This window comes from Ammospiza nelsoni, chromosome 3 (assembly GCF_027579445.1).
Source record: "Ammospiza nelsoni isolate bAmmNel1 chromosome 3, bAmmNel1.pri, whole genome shotgun sequence".
Classification (NCBI taxonomy): Eukaryota; Metazoa; Chordata; class Aves; order Passeriformes; family Passerellidae; genus Ammospiza; species Ammospiza nelsoni.
This window is the reverse complement of record NC_080635.1, coordinates 37376661-37394224: the sequence shown is the minus strand read 5'-3', so window position 1 is coordinate 37394224 and position 17564 is coordinate 37376661. Positions and strand designations below refer to the sequence as shown.

General features: G+C 50.4%; 1 protein-coding gene across 1 annotated transcript; it reads right to left on the bottom strand.

The window, feature by feature from the left end:
* Positions 1-171: 171 nt before the first annotated feature.
* On the bottom strand, positions 172-16855 carry ABCC10 (ATP binding cassette subfamily C member 10). Its single transcript, XM_059467967.1, has 22 exons — positions 16798-16855; positions 16041-16237; positions 13745-15113; positions 12340-12567; positions 11985-12141; positions 11152-11291; positions 10620-10699; positions 10310-10481; positions 9225-9323; positions 8818-9007; positions 8366-8443; positions 7792-7983; positions 7350-7485; positions 6780-6975; positions 5710-6053; positions 5404-5573; positions 4937-5097; positions 4265-4518; positions 3476-3621; positions 2926-3023; positions 2624-2736; positions 172-652 (listed from the first exon to the last, which is right to left on the bottom strand). The coding sequence occupies exons 2-22, from the start codon at positions 16199-16201 to the stop codon at positions 517-519; spliced, it is 4620 nt and encodes a 1539-aa protein (XP_059323950.1). The 5' UTR covers positions 16202-16237; positions 16798-16855; the 3' UTR covers positions 172-516.
* Positions 16856-17564: the final 709 nt, after the last annotated feature.

Genomic DNA, 17564 nt, shown 5'->3' with positions numbered 1-17564 from the left:
TGGGTGCAACCTTCTGGGCTTGGAAAAGCCTTCTGGGAATAGTAGAGGTAGGTAGGGCTGTCTTCAAGTAGAGAGGGGACCACTCTTGTATCTCATAAGGAAATTAGTGTCTGGTGAGGAAAAGGGCCAAGGACCTGAATCAACAGCTTCACAAGGATATTTCCACTTTATTTTACATTGCATATGTCAGACTAAGTACCAAACTAGGAGTTACTAATTCTTCAGTGAGTAGAAAATCCCTTTGTAATCTCAAAGGGAAGCCTTGGAGGGGAGCAGGATCCCACCAACCAGGCTTGCATAACTCTGAACAGCAGGTCACATGTTCCCTATCAAAGGAAGGGCCACAGTGCCACGCTCCTGTCCCTGAGGACACACAGCTGCTGCCTGCAGGCAGGAAGAAGCCGCTCCCTCACCTCAGCAGCTCCTGGCCCTGCAGGGACAGGGCTGGTGTCTGAGGTGTGAGGAATGCCAGGCACCCAGCTGGAAGGGCTGCCTGGGCTGAGCCCAGGAGGGAGATCACTGCTGCCTGCTGTGCAGGAGGTGCTGGAACAAGGAGCCATCTTTCTGGCTGAGGCGGGCCGGTGAGTCCAGCTCTGCCACTCTCCCAGCCTGCATCACCAGCACGCGGTCCGAGTCCAGGATGGTGTTCAGCCTGTGGACAACAAATGCCAGGACACGCGCTGTTGGACCTGAGGAGAAGCTCTGGATACTGCTTCCTCTGCTGGGAAGGGTGGCCCAAGACATGGCCAGCATCAGGAGCTGTGCAGGATCTCCCTCTGCACTCAAGGCCACAGTGCAGCTCCCCAGAGAGCCTCTGCTCCCTGCTGAAGTGCAGCACCTCTTAGGAGAGCAATGGGATGCCTTCCAGCTGCTGGGCATGGCAGGGCACCAGGAGCACAGAGGGAAGTTCTGTGGGGGGAAGCTCAGGGCATGCCTGATTCTGGGGTTGCACAAAATGTCTCCATCCCCGCAGGAGTTAGTGAGTTGCTTTATTTGCCCCAACGTTTCCTCACCTGCCCCCTCCCAAGGGCAGCAGAAATTGTGCATCAGCTGTTATTCCCCTGCAGTCTAGCATCTTTGCTTATGATACCACCACCACTGGATTTGTACTTGCCAGACAGCCAAGCACAGGACCCACTGCACACATATGTGCCCAGGTCTGCCCAGACTGCCAGCAGAACAGCAGGCTCTGGCTCTGGATAGGGAAGACAGGACAGCAGGAATGTTTTAGCACATCCATGCACCATTCAGTGTGAAACTACAGCCCTGTGAAGCTGCAAATCACAAGGAAGACACTACACAGGATTTGAGCAGGTAAAAGGCATTATGGAGTTCAAGACTCTGGTTACACCTTCATCTCCAAGAGAGTGCAGACTGCAGCACTGGAAATGACTTGGAGGGGAAAAAGACAAGTACAGAGTCACCTCCCATCCTGGATTTTACCCAAAGCTGAATGGCATGGAAAACCATGGATACAAATCAACCCCATCATCACCTCTCCTTACTGCTCTCCCCCATTGCTCTTCACTCCAGTGGAAAAGGGGCTGGGGCCATCTTCATCTCAGTCTTGCTGCTTTGCCTTCTGCCACTCCTTCCTCTGCTGTTACTCCTCTTTAATTACTCCCCCATCAAAGGTGGCCTCCCCACACCCAACCCAAACATACACCTCAGCCCACAGTGCCCTTGCACTTCTACTCTATTTATGCCTAACATCCCTAGTGTAGGAACCACATTCCCTTCACACCCCTCCTGCCTCCCTCCTACACAATGTATTTAACAAGACCCACTTGATTCACTTGCCAGGCCCAGCCCACCCAGCCTGTCATCCATCACTCCCACTCCTGTGCAGCAGGACACCAGCCTCTGCCACCTGCTCATTTGATTTTTATTTTTGTGGTAACCTCTGTGCTTTGAAAACACCCTCCATACAATTGCATAACCCTCCTCCAAACGCTCCTCCACTTGGCAAGAGTAAGAGCAGAGAACACCACCTAATGCTGATCCATCCCTTCTCTGCACTATTCATGTTCTGCCCTCCTCCCTCTGGCTGCAACCATGCACTGATTCTACTCCTAATCTCTCTGATGGGAGGCAATAATCACTGCTGTCCTGTCCTGCCTGGGCAGTGTCTATCTCGCTGGCATGAGGTGCAGGCTGGAACTAAACCTCAAAGGACAGAACCATCCAGGAGCTGGCTGCAGCCCTCTGCTGCTGGCTGTCCTGCACTGCCCTCTACTGAGCCAGGGACACCTGCTCCTCCCCTGTCTCTACATTGCCCCTTTCCATAGGATAGTTCTCCATTACTCCTCGCCCCTAATGTGGCAGAACCATAAGGAACAATTCACCTGCCCTACCAGCAGGCAGTGCCCAGGAAGAGAAATCTGTGATATGATGCTGCATTTTGCCTTTTGCTGACACCAACTTCTGGGTACAACATTTTCCTCTTTTCACATCCAGTTGTTCCAGCACCCAGCAGAAAAGGCAAAAGGCAAGGTCAAGCTTTGGCACATCAAAAACTTTATCACAGAGACCTCCATGCTCAGCTTGAGGCCCAGGCATGGAGTGTGCAGGCACCTCTCCCTGAGAGTGGCAGGATGATTTAGGCACAGAGGTTCTTCCATACCTGTGAGCAATTGTCAGAACAGTTTTGTCGGCGAAGCGCTGGCGGATGGTCTGCTGCAGCAGCTGGTCTGTCTGCTGATCCACGCTGGCTGTGGCCTCATCGATGCACAGCACCTGCCAGGGACACGGAGTGAAGGCAGCTCCCACAGCAGAGACCCCCCTCCCTGGCTAGAGACAGGCTGAGAAGTTAGCACGGGATATCTGTCCCCATTACACCTCCAACTGTGCACACTCCTCTGCTGTCCCCAGGCAGCCACCAGCAGGTCACCCTCCCCCTTGCTGCGACGGGGGCAGGGCACTCACCTTGGCCTGTGTCAGGAGGGCTCTGGCCAGACACACCAGCTGCCTCTGTCCCACAGACAGACTCCTTCCCCTCTCTCCCAGCTCGCTGTCCAGTCCACCTGCAGGGAACAAGATCAGCAGTCACCTGCATCACCTACACAGGGCCCCAGACAGCTCCACCAGTCCAAGGTTTTCCCAGTGGCACACAAAATCCCAATTCTGCGCGGGCCCAGGCCTTAGGAACTGGAGCCTTTACACTTAGACACGAGCAACATCTGGCACAGTTCCCTCAGAACTAAGGCCTGGCTTATGTCTCAGCTACTCCCCTAACACCCACTGAGGCCTGGTCTCACCAGCAAACTTCTGCCACCCAATCCATCACCTGCCAGTCCATTTGCCTCCAAATGTCAGGTAATGCCACCGGGTCCCACAGACCTGTTCCTACACTGGTTCTAACCTTGCCTAAGCCATTCCCTACTGCATCCACCTCAGCTCCCTGCCTGAGCTAAGCCCTTCCCTCCTCTTGCAGAACCAGCACTCATCAGCTGCTTCTCACTGGTTTCCAGCTCACCCATCTGAGTAACAGCATCCCACAGGTGGCACTGCTCCAGCACCTCCTGGAGCTCAGCATCCGTCCGCTTTCCCTGGGGATCCAGGTTTTCTCTGATTGAGCCACTGAACAAAAATGGATCCTGAGGGATGATGGCCAGCCTGGATCTGCAAGCAAACAAAAGCCAAGGGCCCATGGGATGGGTTGTGCAAAAAAGCAAAGGTCTGCTACTTCTTTTTTCATGGGGGGTCTTAGAGCAATGTTGTGATGGCCCCGACGAGGGGAGAGAATGATGTATCTGACTTTATTGATATTAGAAGGTTAATTTATCTGCCAAGCACTCAACTTTGCACACAACTGCACACACTATACTGAATGTCATGACTGTCACCCGACAGTACCAACACACACACACACACACACACACACACACTCTTGGCTCTGATAGGCCAAGGAAACAAAACACCATGACTTTGGGTAAATAATCTCCATGTTGTATTCTACTTTTGCACAAACACAGGCACAGCAAATGAGATAAGAATGTTCTTGGGAAGAATTGTGCCTTGCTTTTCTTTGTGAAGAGAAATGTGGCTACAGTGTCTTAGTTTGCTACGATTCTTAGAGGCACAGAGACATGGGTCACATATTCAGCCTGGTTTTCTTAGCACAACTGTTGAGAAACAACAGAGAGGCTCATAAAAAGCTGCCACAATCAGAAAAGAGGATGCCACAACAGTGAGTCCTTTGCTCCTCACTCTTTAGTTTGGCATCCAGCCACTGACAGCTACCCTTCACTCTGCTCAGCCATACCTCAGCTCCTCCAAGCCCACCAGCTGGCTGTCAACACCATCGAGGAGAATCTGGCCTGATTTCATCTCCACCATACGGAAAAGGGCCAAGAAAAGGGTGGATTTCCCAGAGCCTGTGCGACCCACAATGCCCAGCTTCTCTCCAGGGTAAACAGTGAAGCTCACACCATCAAGTGCATTAGGCAAGCCTGGTCTGTACACCAGGACTACCTGCTGGAACTCCACAAGCCCCTTGCTTGGCCAGTCAGCAGAAACCTAAGAGGGATACACAGGTGAGAAAGAGTATGATAACAATTGATTGTCATCTTCAGCATCACTTCCCCACAGTCCAAGCCCCACCCTTCCCTTTAGATGGTTGCTTGGCTTCTGAGAAGAACCAACACACAGCCCAGTCCCACCTCCAGCCCACTCCTAGGCTTGTTCTTCCATCACAGCTTGTATCTAGCACCCATTCTGCTTCCCTACTCCTTCCCCTCACTCCCACCTTCACCAGTTCCTGTCAGAGATTCAGCCTCCCCAGGAGATACACTCATAAATGATGAGTGATCAAGGTGGTTTCTGTGGTGAGGGCCCTCCACCCATTCACTGGAACCCTGTGACCTCCCTGCAGGGCAAATGCAGGGCAAAGAGCCAGAAGATGGGCCACTACTTGAGAACACATTTGAGCTTTTACCTGGACCAATTTATCCTGAGGCTCCATGGGGATGTCTGTGGTGTACTCCTCTGTCCGCTCCACACTCACCATCATCATCTCTGTGTGAGTGAAACTGTCAATGAGGCCTGAGAGCAGGTGTGTGACAGACAGGGCATATGACAGTGCCAGGCCCACAAGTCCTGTGAGGACAAAAGCATAAGCAAGAATGTTAGTGGCAGGGAAGGAGCTGACATCTTGCTGGGCAGACAAAAAGAAAAACCAAAGGAAGAGCCAGGACTCTGATGTCTGGAGTCACACTTGAGGCTGGGGACACAGCAGCAGAGACAGGAACTGAAGCACTACACTGTGGGTGACTTGCTAGTGCCAGGAAGCAGGAGCTCTGGATCTTACCCCAGTGTAGGAAAATGTGTAGCTCTGGGCTGGGAGAGGAGAAACCCCTTGGGCACAGCCTAGGAGAGGACATAGATCAGTCCCTGCCAGCCTACCTGGATTTCCCAGCTGCTTCTGGTGCTGGATGATGGAAATCCCTGCTATAGCAGTAACCACAGCAACCCCAATCATCTGCAAGCGGATGTCCAGCCACTCCATCACTGTTTTGCTGGCAAAGAGACAGCGCTGGTTCTGCTCCAGATGCAGCTGATTCTCCAGCTCAAACCTGTCAGGCACACAACAGAGGTTTGTATCACTCAAATTCCAGCCACCCTATAACCAGCCCCACAAGAGGAAGCCCTTGGCCTATAAAGCCAAAGCTCTGAGCTCTGTCTCTCTGGGTGCTTGTGCTCCCTGCTCACCTCTTTGTTGCCCGCATGGCTCTGATGGTGCTCAGTCCCGAGAGGGTCTCAGAGAAGTGTGTGTAAATGGGAGACAGGGTGATGCTGTGCAGGCGCTTCAGCTCCCGCGATGTGAATCGGTAATAGCGCTGGACGAAGAAGTAGACTACAGCCAGAGGGAGCAAGACCAGACCAATCCAAGGGAGGCCATAGGTCATTATCACCAGCATGCCCAAGAGCCCATAGATGTTGGCTAGGAAGATGTTGAGGATGAATGGCAGGCTGTCATCCACACAGTACAGGTCTGAGGAGAAGCGGTTCAGGATGCGGCCTGTTGGAGTGCTGTCAAAGAAGGTGACTGTGGCCTGGCAGTAAGGGAACCAGACAGTAAGAGCCAGTCAGGTGCCGTGAAACCCAACCACAGAACAGTGTGCAGGAGAGCAGCACCAAGGGGAGCACATAAGGCCACAAGGAGGTGGCCACCACAACCCACTTCCTTACCTCAGCCTCCAAAGCCAGCATCCACTAGCAGCCAAACAACTCACATACTGTTTGCATGGAAAAAGGAAGCACTCCTTCTGTATCGAATGGCTGACAGCTACTGAGAAAGCAGGCACTCAGACACTAGGATGGCCCCACAGCAGCAAGGCAAATCTAGCCTCTAACCTGAACTTCCAATCTCCTAATCCTAATTCTAGCCTGAGGACCCAAGGAAGCCAAAAACATAAAGTTAACTGACAGATGCCAGCATCAGCCCCAGATGTTGCTTAATAACTCCTTCCAATCTCATCTAAACCTGAACTCACCATCCTGCAAAAGCTACTTTGACTTGACTGGCTATACATCTAAGGCTAATGAGTGAACAGATGCAGGTGGGAGCTGTAAATCATCCTTCCGTGGAATTAACAGGATACATTTTGAACCTCACTCATTGGCCCCTTGTGCTGGCTGTGGTGCAGCCCTTTGGAATACAGTCCTCCCAGCCAATACTAACAGAAACCTTAATCTATCTCCCACACCCATACTCCCAGCTATGAGAAGAATGGCAGCTTGCAGGAGCCTCAGCCACCTCTGGACTTTGCGCCCATTACCTTTAGAACCCTTTGGAGCAGGCGGTTGTGGATGACAGAGGCAGCCCGGAGAGCACCATAAGCAAAGAGGAACGCCCGAATAATGGTGAACAGGGAATTGGCCCCTGCAATGCTCCCATAAACTATCAGGTAGAAATTCACATCCACTGAGCCATTGGGAGGGGCTGGGGTCTTGTCCAGATCTTGAATGGGGGAACTGGAAAAAAGGAGGAAGATAATGAATCTGCCAACATCCTCCTAACAGTAAACTCACAGACAGGGCATGAGAACCCCAGAGCAAATCCAGGGGAAATCAGGATACTTTAGCCTGATACTCCTGTTACACCCCTTTGGCATGTAATCAAATACTCTGATTACTATGCAGCTAGGGGTCTTCCATCAGCCCCAGACAGAAGCCTTCCTGGTACATTATCAGGTCAGGGATTTTGATTCTGTTTGTCAAGGCAGCCACACGCACCCCCTGAAGTGAAGTGGTCAGTTTATCCATCCCTGCTCTCCAGGATCTTCACCCGAAATGCACTTAAGGACATCTCCTGCTCCCTCTGGCACCTCTGGACCATATTTACTTACACAAGCCCAGCAGTGGAGAAGAGAAGCAGCTCTGGGGAAGGCAGGGAAGCTGAGCAGGCCATCACAGAGGTATTTGCTGTCTGGGATATGCTGGAGATCCAGTATGACAGCCACCAATCCGAGATATTTCTGGATGCTACAGAGAAAGACAGACTATGTAAAGAGAAATTCTGCTTCTGAATCAGCAAATATGAAGCTGACAAGCTGCAGGGGAAGCTGCTGGACAACTTTTGCATAGACTCACTGCCCTGTACAGTCCTTCCCCTGTCAGTAGCAGAGCAGGAGCAAGTGAACAGCCTTGAGGGCAGCAGCGACACAGCACTGCTACAGAGGTGAGTGTTAAAGCCCTGGCATCCTTCCTTCTGGACACCATGCAGCCAGGCAATGAAACAAGAGGACAGGAGTGTCTAAAGAGAGCCGTGCTGCTGGGTCACTGCCTCACCTTGCATCAGGAACAGTGAGAAGAGGATTGATATTGCTAAGCAACTGCCCATTGCCATCCAATAGGCCTTGTACACCTGAAAAGCCACTGCCCCTTCTTTCTTCTCTTCCTCCTTGTGGATGAGATTATGGTTTTGGGTTGGTTCTTCTGCCTCCGTCTTTATGGCCTCTTCCCGTCCCTGTTCATTAGGGGCTGTGGGTATAGATGCAAAAGCAAAGGTCAGTGCAGTGTTAAATTCTTCCTGCAGCTTCTCCTAAATGCGAACAGAGCAAGTCTAAACTATGAGGGACATTTTTTTCCCCTCCTCTCTCCTCTTCAAGACAGGTGCACCAACCCTGGCAGTTCTTCATCCAAAACTGGACTACAAGTGGAACAAGAGGTTCAAATACTGCTCCAGACCAACACCCAACGATATGTGGGCCTTCTGTCCTTCTGTGTATACACCACCCACATATCAGCACTGCCACAGCAGAACAAGATGATTGGAGTTCTGCTCTAAAGCCTTCAGGTACAGGTTCTGTCTGGAAGTTCAGCTGTGCTGCCCCAGCTATCCTTAAGCTCATCAGGAACAGACCTTTATCCTTATCCCTCTTGTCTGTATCCTTGAACTTGGGGAAGGCTTCAACAAGTGGCAGGATATCAGCTGGTGTGCCTGCGGAGAGAGACATGCAAATTCTTCAGCATCCATGAGGAGCAGGTGACAACTTTCCACCCTCCCACTGCCTCTTGCTCTGAAATGACCCAGTTTTGCTCCCTCATAATATTCCCTATGTTATCCAGCAACTGTACCTTTGAAGGCTCCGCTTCATTCAACCTGCTACTCTTTCTGCCTTATCAGCTCCCCACATCTAGGGCTGTCCTGTTTTATCTGTACATCTGCACATCCTCCTGCACTCCATCTTTGCACACACGCAGTGTTCTCAGTGTGCTCTTTTATCACTGGGTTCCCCACTACTCAATCCTAATCCCCTCAAGCCATTCCAAGACACAGGCACAAGTGAATGCCTGAGAAGACAGACAGTGTACCTGTCTTAACTATCCTGCCATTGTCCATCAGCAACAAGGCATCGGCCTTCTCCAAAAACTCTGTCCTGTGAGTGCAAAGGACCCTGGTCTTATGTTTGAGAACTCCGAAAATGCATTTCCACATAATGTGTTTGGCTACATCTGCATCAACAGCAGCCAGGGGATCATCAAGGAGGTAAAGTTCTTTCTCCTGGGAGAGGGACAAAAGAAAAAAGGATACAGCTGTTGGCCCTGCTGGAGTAGGCAGTGCTGTACAGAAAAGTCCAAGTGTCTCTGTGTGGCAGCACCTTTAGGCTAGCACAATGTGCTTTAAAGACATGCTGCCAGAACTGTACAGCTGAGTGCTTCCAGACTCTTTATATTTGACTTGGCAGGATCTGCCACACAGTAATGCCCTTGTTATTTACCTGGTAAACAGCTCTGGCAAGGGCTATTCGAGCCTTCTGTCCCCCACTGAGTGTCACACCATTTTCACCCACCTCTGTCTGGTCACCTGATGGTAAAATCTGAAATATTCAAGAAAATAATTTAGAAAGGAACAAGAAACTGCTGGGGACTCAAAACCAGGATACATGGGCCCCTCTCCAGTCTCTGGCAGTAATTTCTAAGGCTGACACCTTAACAACAATTAAACAATGCAACAATCTATACACTGGTTCTACAGACAACTGGCAAGGCTTATTTATGCAACACAAATCTCTTACACTACAGAATAGGGTGCTCACATCTTAACTACCCATTGAGAGCAACTTCTGGTCCATGGTAATTGCCCACAGTAATTTTCTGTGAGAACAAGGGCCGGGTCTGCATCAAAATTATGTCAGGGCCCTTCCAAACAGCATAGCAGTAAAAACTACGAATTTTCAGTACCTGGAAATAAGTCTCCTCTCAGTTTGGTAGCATAGGTGTATTTTACAAAATCTCAAATAAAAATCATGCCTTTACAGAGTATTCATAGCTCTGGCCAAAATAAACACAAGCTGCTTAAGCTTGGTATTTCTGAAAATCAGGCATTAGCTTATAAACTGGGAGAAGGCTGGATTCCTATATATACCATATGTACAGCCAGGTTTACTGGCTAATACAGTCATAAACCTCAAATTTAGAATATATGTCAGGAGCACTGACTTAGCCCCTCAAAACCCCAAAGAAGTTGCTTCTGATCTTCCCCCCAAAAAAACATCAGCTGCTGATAGGTTCTGCCTGAAAAACCCAACAGTCATCAGCTCTGCAACAACAACTCCTTTCCCCAGCATGAAGAGCTTTTGGCTCAGCAGCAGAACAAGCCACCCAAAGTGCTACAAGAGTGACTTCACACCTTAAGGAAGTATGGGCACGCTAGGAACGGTGTGGGCTTGGTAATCAGAGCAACACTGCGTGATGGGACATTGGAGCAGCAGTCTGAAACAATAAACACTGATCCCATGAGGCTCAGGATGGATGCAAAAGCCTGCCAAGAAGGCCCAGGCAGGTTTCCAGCCTAGGCACTCACATTTAGGTCCTCAGAGAGGGCACAGGCCTCCAGCACCTCCTCGAACAGCCTGGCATCATATTCCCGCCCAAAAAGGATGTTTTTGCGGACAGTGGTAAACTGTATCCAAGGCTCCTGGGTGGCCAGACCAAATCCTTGCTCCAGGTCACAAACATACACTCGTCCACCTTGTCTGCAAGCACAACAGAAATGGGTATAAAGGGCAACAAAGGAAAGCAGCTGGCAGATCAAAACTACCCACAAGTCGGGATAGCACTGGATAATTCCCACAAGGAGGGACCAGGCAGGGAAAACTCTTTAGGCTACTTACTTAATGAGCTCTCCAGTGATGGCTGCAAGCAGAGAGCTTTTGCCAGAGCCAACCTTCCCAACAACGCCCAGGAGCATTCCCTGCAAAGGGAAAGGAAAAGAAGCAAACTGATGTGCAAATGCAGGGTAGCTCATCCAGATTTCTTGAGCCACACATAGGTTGTAAGGAAGCTGATTGCTAGGACCATCTCATGTTCAGCAGTGCAGCTGGGTACAGATGTCAGACTCCTGATATGACAGGACACAGATTTGCAAGGAGTGTTAACTCTAGAGCCCTGCTCTGTTCCCTGTCCAGTTGTCTCCAGCAGCAATAGTAGAAAGCAGAGAGAACTAGTTAATCTCTTGTCTGTAAGGCATGGATGTTCTCTAGTGCCTTTCAGCCTTTCAGTGTCCTGTGCCTCTTGACCTAGAGAAGATTTTGATGCACAGCTCCTAGACTGAGGAAAACATGCCACCTCTGCTCCATTATTTCTAATTTCCAGTATTTTTTCTCGAATGTATTTTTCTCTATTACCTCCCATGTCCTTGCTCACCTTTCTCACTGACAGGTTCTCAATGTGCAGTTGCAGACTGCCTGTGGATGAGGGCTGCCTGGTGCTCTCCTCCTCAGCTGGCACCCATGAGAAGTCTGCACATTGTATCTCCACGGCAGTAGCAGTATCTGAAGGGCTATCTACAAGTGAAAACCCAAACAGCAAAGCATTGCTATGAGAAGACCAGAAAATTACAGGCACCTGGCATCACAAATATCATCAGCTTTGTTCCCAAATGCAGAGACCATGGATGAGGCACTGCATGATGCCCCTAACCCAACCACAGAATGAGACTCTTGCCTACTGACTTGTCCTTAAACTTACACATCCCTTCTTCCAACCCTTCTGTCTCCAGCTCACACCAGACACATGTGGCTGTCAGGGAGACACTGTAATGATACAACCTGGTTTTATTATTGCTGAAGGTAAAAGAATGGCAGGGAGCTGGCCAAAGGCAATGAAAGAAGGAAAGGGAGCTAATACGGATTAGGAGAGGGGCAGCCACTCAAGCCTTTCTGCCACGTGAAGCCATGTTTGTTGATGGCTTCAGTGTCAGAAGAGCTTTGGTCAGAGGACAGAGCTGCTTGTTCTACTGGGACATTAATGGCTCTGTTGGGACAAGCAGTGGCTTATGGTTGGTAAAGTGGAATGTTATAGCCTTGTCTCCTGCTTTCCACAGAAATTAAGAGAAGTGTATCCACTCTGCCTCTACCCAACTGAACATCCTGAATCACAGGGTGACAGCCAGCTGCCCTCCAGCACTGCCCCTGGGCCTTGCACCTCAGCTCTCTGCTCTGAGTGTCTGCTGATATCTCAGATTCCTAAACCGTTACCTAGGGCATAATAAGCTTCCAGGTCCTGGTCCATGAGTTCAAAGAATTGCTGGATTCGATCCAGGGAAACTTTGGCCTCCAAGATCCCATTCAGCACCCATGGGAAGCTGTTGAGGGGTAGAATAAGCATCCCAACAAGGGCCAATGCTGTGAACACCTGCATGGGTAAGCAAACAGCCATGAGCTGGAGCTAGCACCTCCCCTGTATCCTCCAAACAGCTTCACCAGTAAGAGCCTGAAGAGCTGTGGAAAGACATGGGCTGGGTTTATTTCCCAGAGAAGACGCCTCAGCATTGCAGTTCCAGCATAGACTGTGTTCTGCACAAGTTTGGAGCTCTCCCTAACACCGACTCACCTTTGTGGCAGTGAGCTGGTTACCCAACAGGACATAGGTGACAAAGATGGCAATGGAGATAACAACAGGGAGTGCTGCCCACAGGTACACGCACAAAGCATCCAGGTAACTGATGATCCGCAGCTTCTGCAGCTCTTTAGCCCGGCAGGATTTTATCCTGGCGCTGAAGTGCTGCTCCCAGGCGTAAAACTTGATCACCCGAATGCCACGCAGGAACTCTGTCATTAGCTGCAGGCAACCAGAAAAGAACATCAAGCAAACAGTGCCCAGCCAACCTGGGCTGTGCCTCTCTCCTGCTAAGGGTCAAGCTAGAGAAGTCAGGAACCATTTATTGCTAACAAAAGCATAAACCTAAGTGACAACTATTGGAAACTTTGTGCTCATCCATCCCACCAGCTTCTTTATCCACCCATGCTGTGCACAACCAAGGAAATGGCAAAATATTACACTACTTTCCAAGTGAAAGATAACACAGGTGAAAGGATGTGTGGAATTGCTAGCCCCAGCCTGGATACTATTCACTTGTGCTGACTTGACAGTGCCTTGAGATAACATCTGACTCTCGGGCCTGGTCCTGCCCTGACACAGCTGGTCTGTATCCAGACCCTAGCTGGCTCATTTCCAGAACTCTGGTGTCCCTGCAGTCCTCTCATTTCTGTTCTCAGGTCAGCATATGTAGAGCAAGCTGACTGTGTCTCTGCTCAACATTAAAGAAGACTAACAAGAGAGACTTTATTCAGCAAACCAGTCTTACAACAGCTGGACAAAGTTCAGCATAATCAGATACAACTCTAGTAGATGCACCTACTATTGGAAAAATATGTATTTTTAAAGCTGCCAACAGTTTTGACAGGGAGTTGACCTAAGTTTCATGCTTCAAAGCATGAGTGAAACTGCTGTCCCCTCAAATTAGAGATACAATGCTAAAAGGTGGGAATCAAATGTGGAGAGGAGAGATGGCACTGCAAATAGGAGAAAAGCAGTGGAAAAGATGACTGAGAGTGCCGAGCCTTGAGCCATATAAAATTACATCCACGATCATTGCCCTTGTCCAGACTGAAAGCCACTTCATCACTGATGGCATCACTGGAACAACAGGATGGATGCAAATCTAGAGGAAGCCATTGGGAGTCTGACCTTTACTACACAGACAAAAGAAACTTGCAAGGGAACCTAAATTAGCCCAGGGGACAAGACAAGCATTAAAGGTTCACAATCTTGGGTGAAACTACATCACCTTGAAACACTTTTGACCAAAGTGTGTGTGTGCCCCTCCTGGCATTTTTCTCAACAGCTGCGATTCAATTAATCTGCCTTGGACCGTGACTAGTGGCAAGAAGCCAATATTCTGGGACAAACAGGGAAAAATTACAAACTCAGAGGGACACCCCTGCCCCTCACCCACCTTGACCCGTGTGTCCTTGTGCTTCAGCATCTCCTGGTTGTTCACCATGATGCGATTAGCTATGATCTTGTTGATGGGCACCAGCAGCAGCGCCAGGGCCACGCCTCCCAGGAAGGCTATCCCCACTTGCTCATACAGGAGGTAGAGGGTAACGCCAAGCTGGACAGGCAGGCTCCACAACTCATGGAAGCTGTAGCAGAAGTTGACCAACCTATCGGTGTCCGTGCTCATGAAGTTGACAATTTCCCCCACAGTGAAGCGGGCAAGGCTGGTGCCACTGACGCGCAGAGCCTTGCGGTAGACGGCAGAGATGACGGCGGCCCGCACCATCAGCGCCACCTTGTTCATCTCGTACCTGAACTGGCTCCGCAGGAGAGCGCCTAGAAAGGAGCCAGCAAAGAGCCCAAGGGCATATAGAATCCCGTGGCTCAGGGGCTCCTGCCGTGACTCCATGAAGTTCACCAGCAAGTTCAGAAGCAGAGGACCTGAAAAACCCAGCAGACTGTCAGCCAGCTTGAGAAGTCCAAGGGTGTAGAAACGAAGCCCGAAGGCAGCGTGAAGGACTGACAGGAGGCGCACAGCTTTCTGGGCATGGTATGAGCTGTCTGGAGCATCACTGCTCCCATCATCTCCAGCAATGATTGGGCTGGTAAGAGACTCTGTTTCCTCCTCTGCTTGCTGAAGAGCTGCCTTCTTCTGCCAGCAAGAGTAGAACCGGTCGCAGACCTGGGCAGCCTGGAGCTGGTGAGGAAGCACATAGACGTCCTGTGGCTGGTTCAGCTTGTGCTGGTAGCCGCGCTTCATAAGGGGGTTCATCCAGGTGTAAAAGAAGCGGGAGAGCAAGCTCTCACCATCCTCTGCCACTCTCTGCTGGTCAGGCACAGGGATCCCTGGCCCTGAGATGGGCTGGTCCTCTTGCCAGGAGCGATTGATGGAGAGGAAGTCTTGCCTGGCAGCAGTGGGGAAGAGGTAGCTGACCACGTAGGCAAGCATAGAGGCCAGCTGCAGACACAGAATGGCGAACCTGGCGGAGGCACCGGGGTGGGCAGGGGACCAAGCTGTCCCACTGTGGCAGTACCACAGCAGGGTGATGATGGAGGAAGGTAGGGGCAAGAGAGTGAGGAGAGCCAGGGCTGCAGGGCCCCTGGTAAATCCGTGAATGGATCTGTGGAGCATGAGAAGAGCGAAGCCGTGCACCAGCCATGCCAGGGCAGCGGTGCCATTAGCCAGCACTTCCAGGTACACAGGGCCCAGCTCCTGCTGGGAAATGGTGGCTGGGATGGTGTCAGCAAGGAACAAGCCAGCAAGTCCGAAGGAGGCAGCGATTCTCCACCCCCAGCTTGGCCTGCAAGGCACACCAGAGCCAGACCTTGAGGAGGAAAAAGCAGTGAAGTAAATTACAGTTGGAATTCCACTACCTCTCGGTCAGTACTGTCCTTTCTTCCTCTCCTCTTCCCCATGTTTATACATCCACTCCTACTTAACCTTCTGGATACACCTCCCTAGATCTGTAACTTTTTCTGACTGTAAGCATTGCTAAACTATATCAGGTCAATATAGCCCACTCTTTGGTCAACACCAGAGATTTAGATGCTACCAAAGAAACGCATTTCTTTACAGAAATTTGTTTGCAAACTATGATATTTTGTGGTCAAGTCAGACTCCCATCCTTGAGGATTAACAGCAAGAAAAAGTATATTTAACCTCTTTAACACAAATTTTGGATGATGAAATTCCCTGCGTCACATCTCTGATCCCTGATTTCTTTGTCTGTCAGATATTTTTTCTAGAAACATTATTCTTATCACTGTGAATTTCAGTGATGCTGTGCTTGTAAGGTCTATAATCTATTGCCCACCAAAATAATTCATTATCACTGGATTCTTTGTAGCCTTTCAGGATCAGTGAATGTTATCATGTTTAGGAATTTCAGATGAGGGTAAACAGAAAAACAATTCTGCATTTCTCTAAACTCCTTATTGCCTTATATACAACTTCTATGCCACCTTGGATTTATATTCTCTACCAGAATACTCCCAGTTTCCCCAGTCCTCATTCACTGAAAAAGTTTTTAATTACTTTCTGTGATTTTATGCCCACAATCCCCTCTATTCTTTCTGCATTCCTTTTTGTACACTGAATTAAAATGGATGCTGACAAATATAATAGCATTATAATATTGTGTCCTTCCCTAAATACATATTCAGCACGTGATAGGGAGATAAAATTTCCAGCCTTTCCACCCCACCTCCAGTCCTGCATAGCAATCAAGAGCCAGAGGAGTCAGTTGTCATACCTCGGAGTGCCAAGGAAGCAGGCACTGACCACTGCAAGGATCACATGAGGAATCACACTTAGTGTCAGCTGGTTAAAGCAATGGCCAACGCTGCCACGAACCCACACAGGGAGTGGATCTTCTGGACTAGTCCCACACAAGCTAGCCAGGATGTTCTCCATCCTTTGCTGGTAATTCAGTCTGAGAGACAGGATGTCCTAGGGTAAAGAAAAAGCAGCATGAGGTAAAAAACATAAGAACTACTACAGCCCCAGTCCAAGATGGAGTGACGAGTAATTAACAGAGCTAGAAGGAAGTTCCTGGGTCATAGTCCAAGCCCGGCTATTGTTCACTCACTATCATATAATCTACTTAAGAAAATTATCAAGGGCCAGCTGAAAATAAATTATCTTGTTTATTCCCTTAAGTCACCCCGGGACTGCAATGCCCTGTGAGTTTGAAGCTTTCTTATTTCCAGGTTGAATTTTTTTTTTCCCACGGCAAGTTTATCCTCTATAAGTAGGATAAGGAAGTATTTTCCTGTCTATGGATTGGCATGAAAAATATTTTGAGCTGCTTAAACAATAACCTATTCATTGTATTTCCATGTTCACAACACTTCCCACCAAGGAACTCCTCGAGGCAGCGTGTAACATGAAACATCCCCCAGACGGGAGGGGAGGATGCTGGTGCCCATCCTGGAGCAGGCGGTACCCGAAAGCTACACAGACGGGCGAGCCAGCCCCCTGTGTGTGCCGCCCCGCGGCCTGAAGCACACCTGGCAAGGCCTCGGCTTTACGGGGATTTCTGCTCGCACCACCCCGTCCCATCTCCAGCCCGGGGCCGGCCGAGCGCCACGGGCCGGGCGCCGCACCGAGCTCGGCACAGTGGGGGCACGGCAGCACCACGGCAGCACCCCGGCACAGCTGCGGCCCTCAGCACAGCAGCACCTACGAACGGCAGCACTCCGGCACAGCGGCCCTAGGCACCGCAGCAAGCCGGCACGGCAGCACCCGGCACAGCGGCCCTAGGCACCGCAGCAAGCCGGCACAGCACCACCCCGGCACGGCAGCAGCGCACGGAGCTCCCAGCCGCGCCGGGGGCGGCGCAGCGGCCGCCACGTGCCGGGGCCGGGCGCGCCCCCGTCGTCCCCGGGCCCGGTACCTCGGCTCCCCGCGGCGCAGCCCCCGCCCCCTGGCGGCCCGGAGGACGCGGCGCAGCCCCGAGAGCAATCCAGGCCTGAGCAACAGGCCGAGCTGAGGGGCAAGAGCGAGCCAATGCAGCACGCACAGCCCGCTCAGACTTCCACCTTCTGGTTAAAAAACATAAATTACCCAAACTAAAAGGTAGGCTCCAGCCATGAACGTGATTTCCCCCAGAATTCCTCTAGTATTGTCCTGGTGATTATATCCCTCCCTTCCTTTTCCTATGATTTTTGGCTCACAGCATCTGAACTGTTTGCACTCTGTGAAAAACGCCAGTCACTTGGTTTTAGAATTTTAGAAGTTTAATAGTAATACAATGGTTATAAAGATAGTAATATAA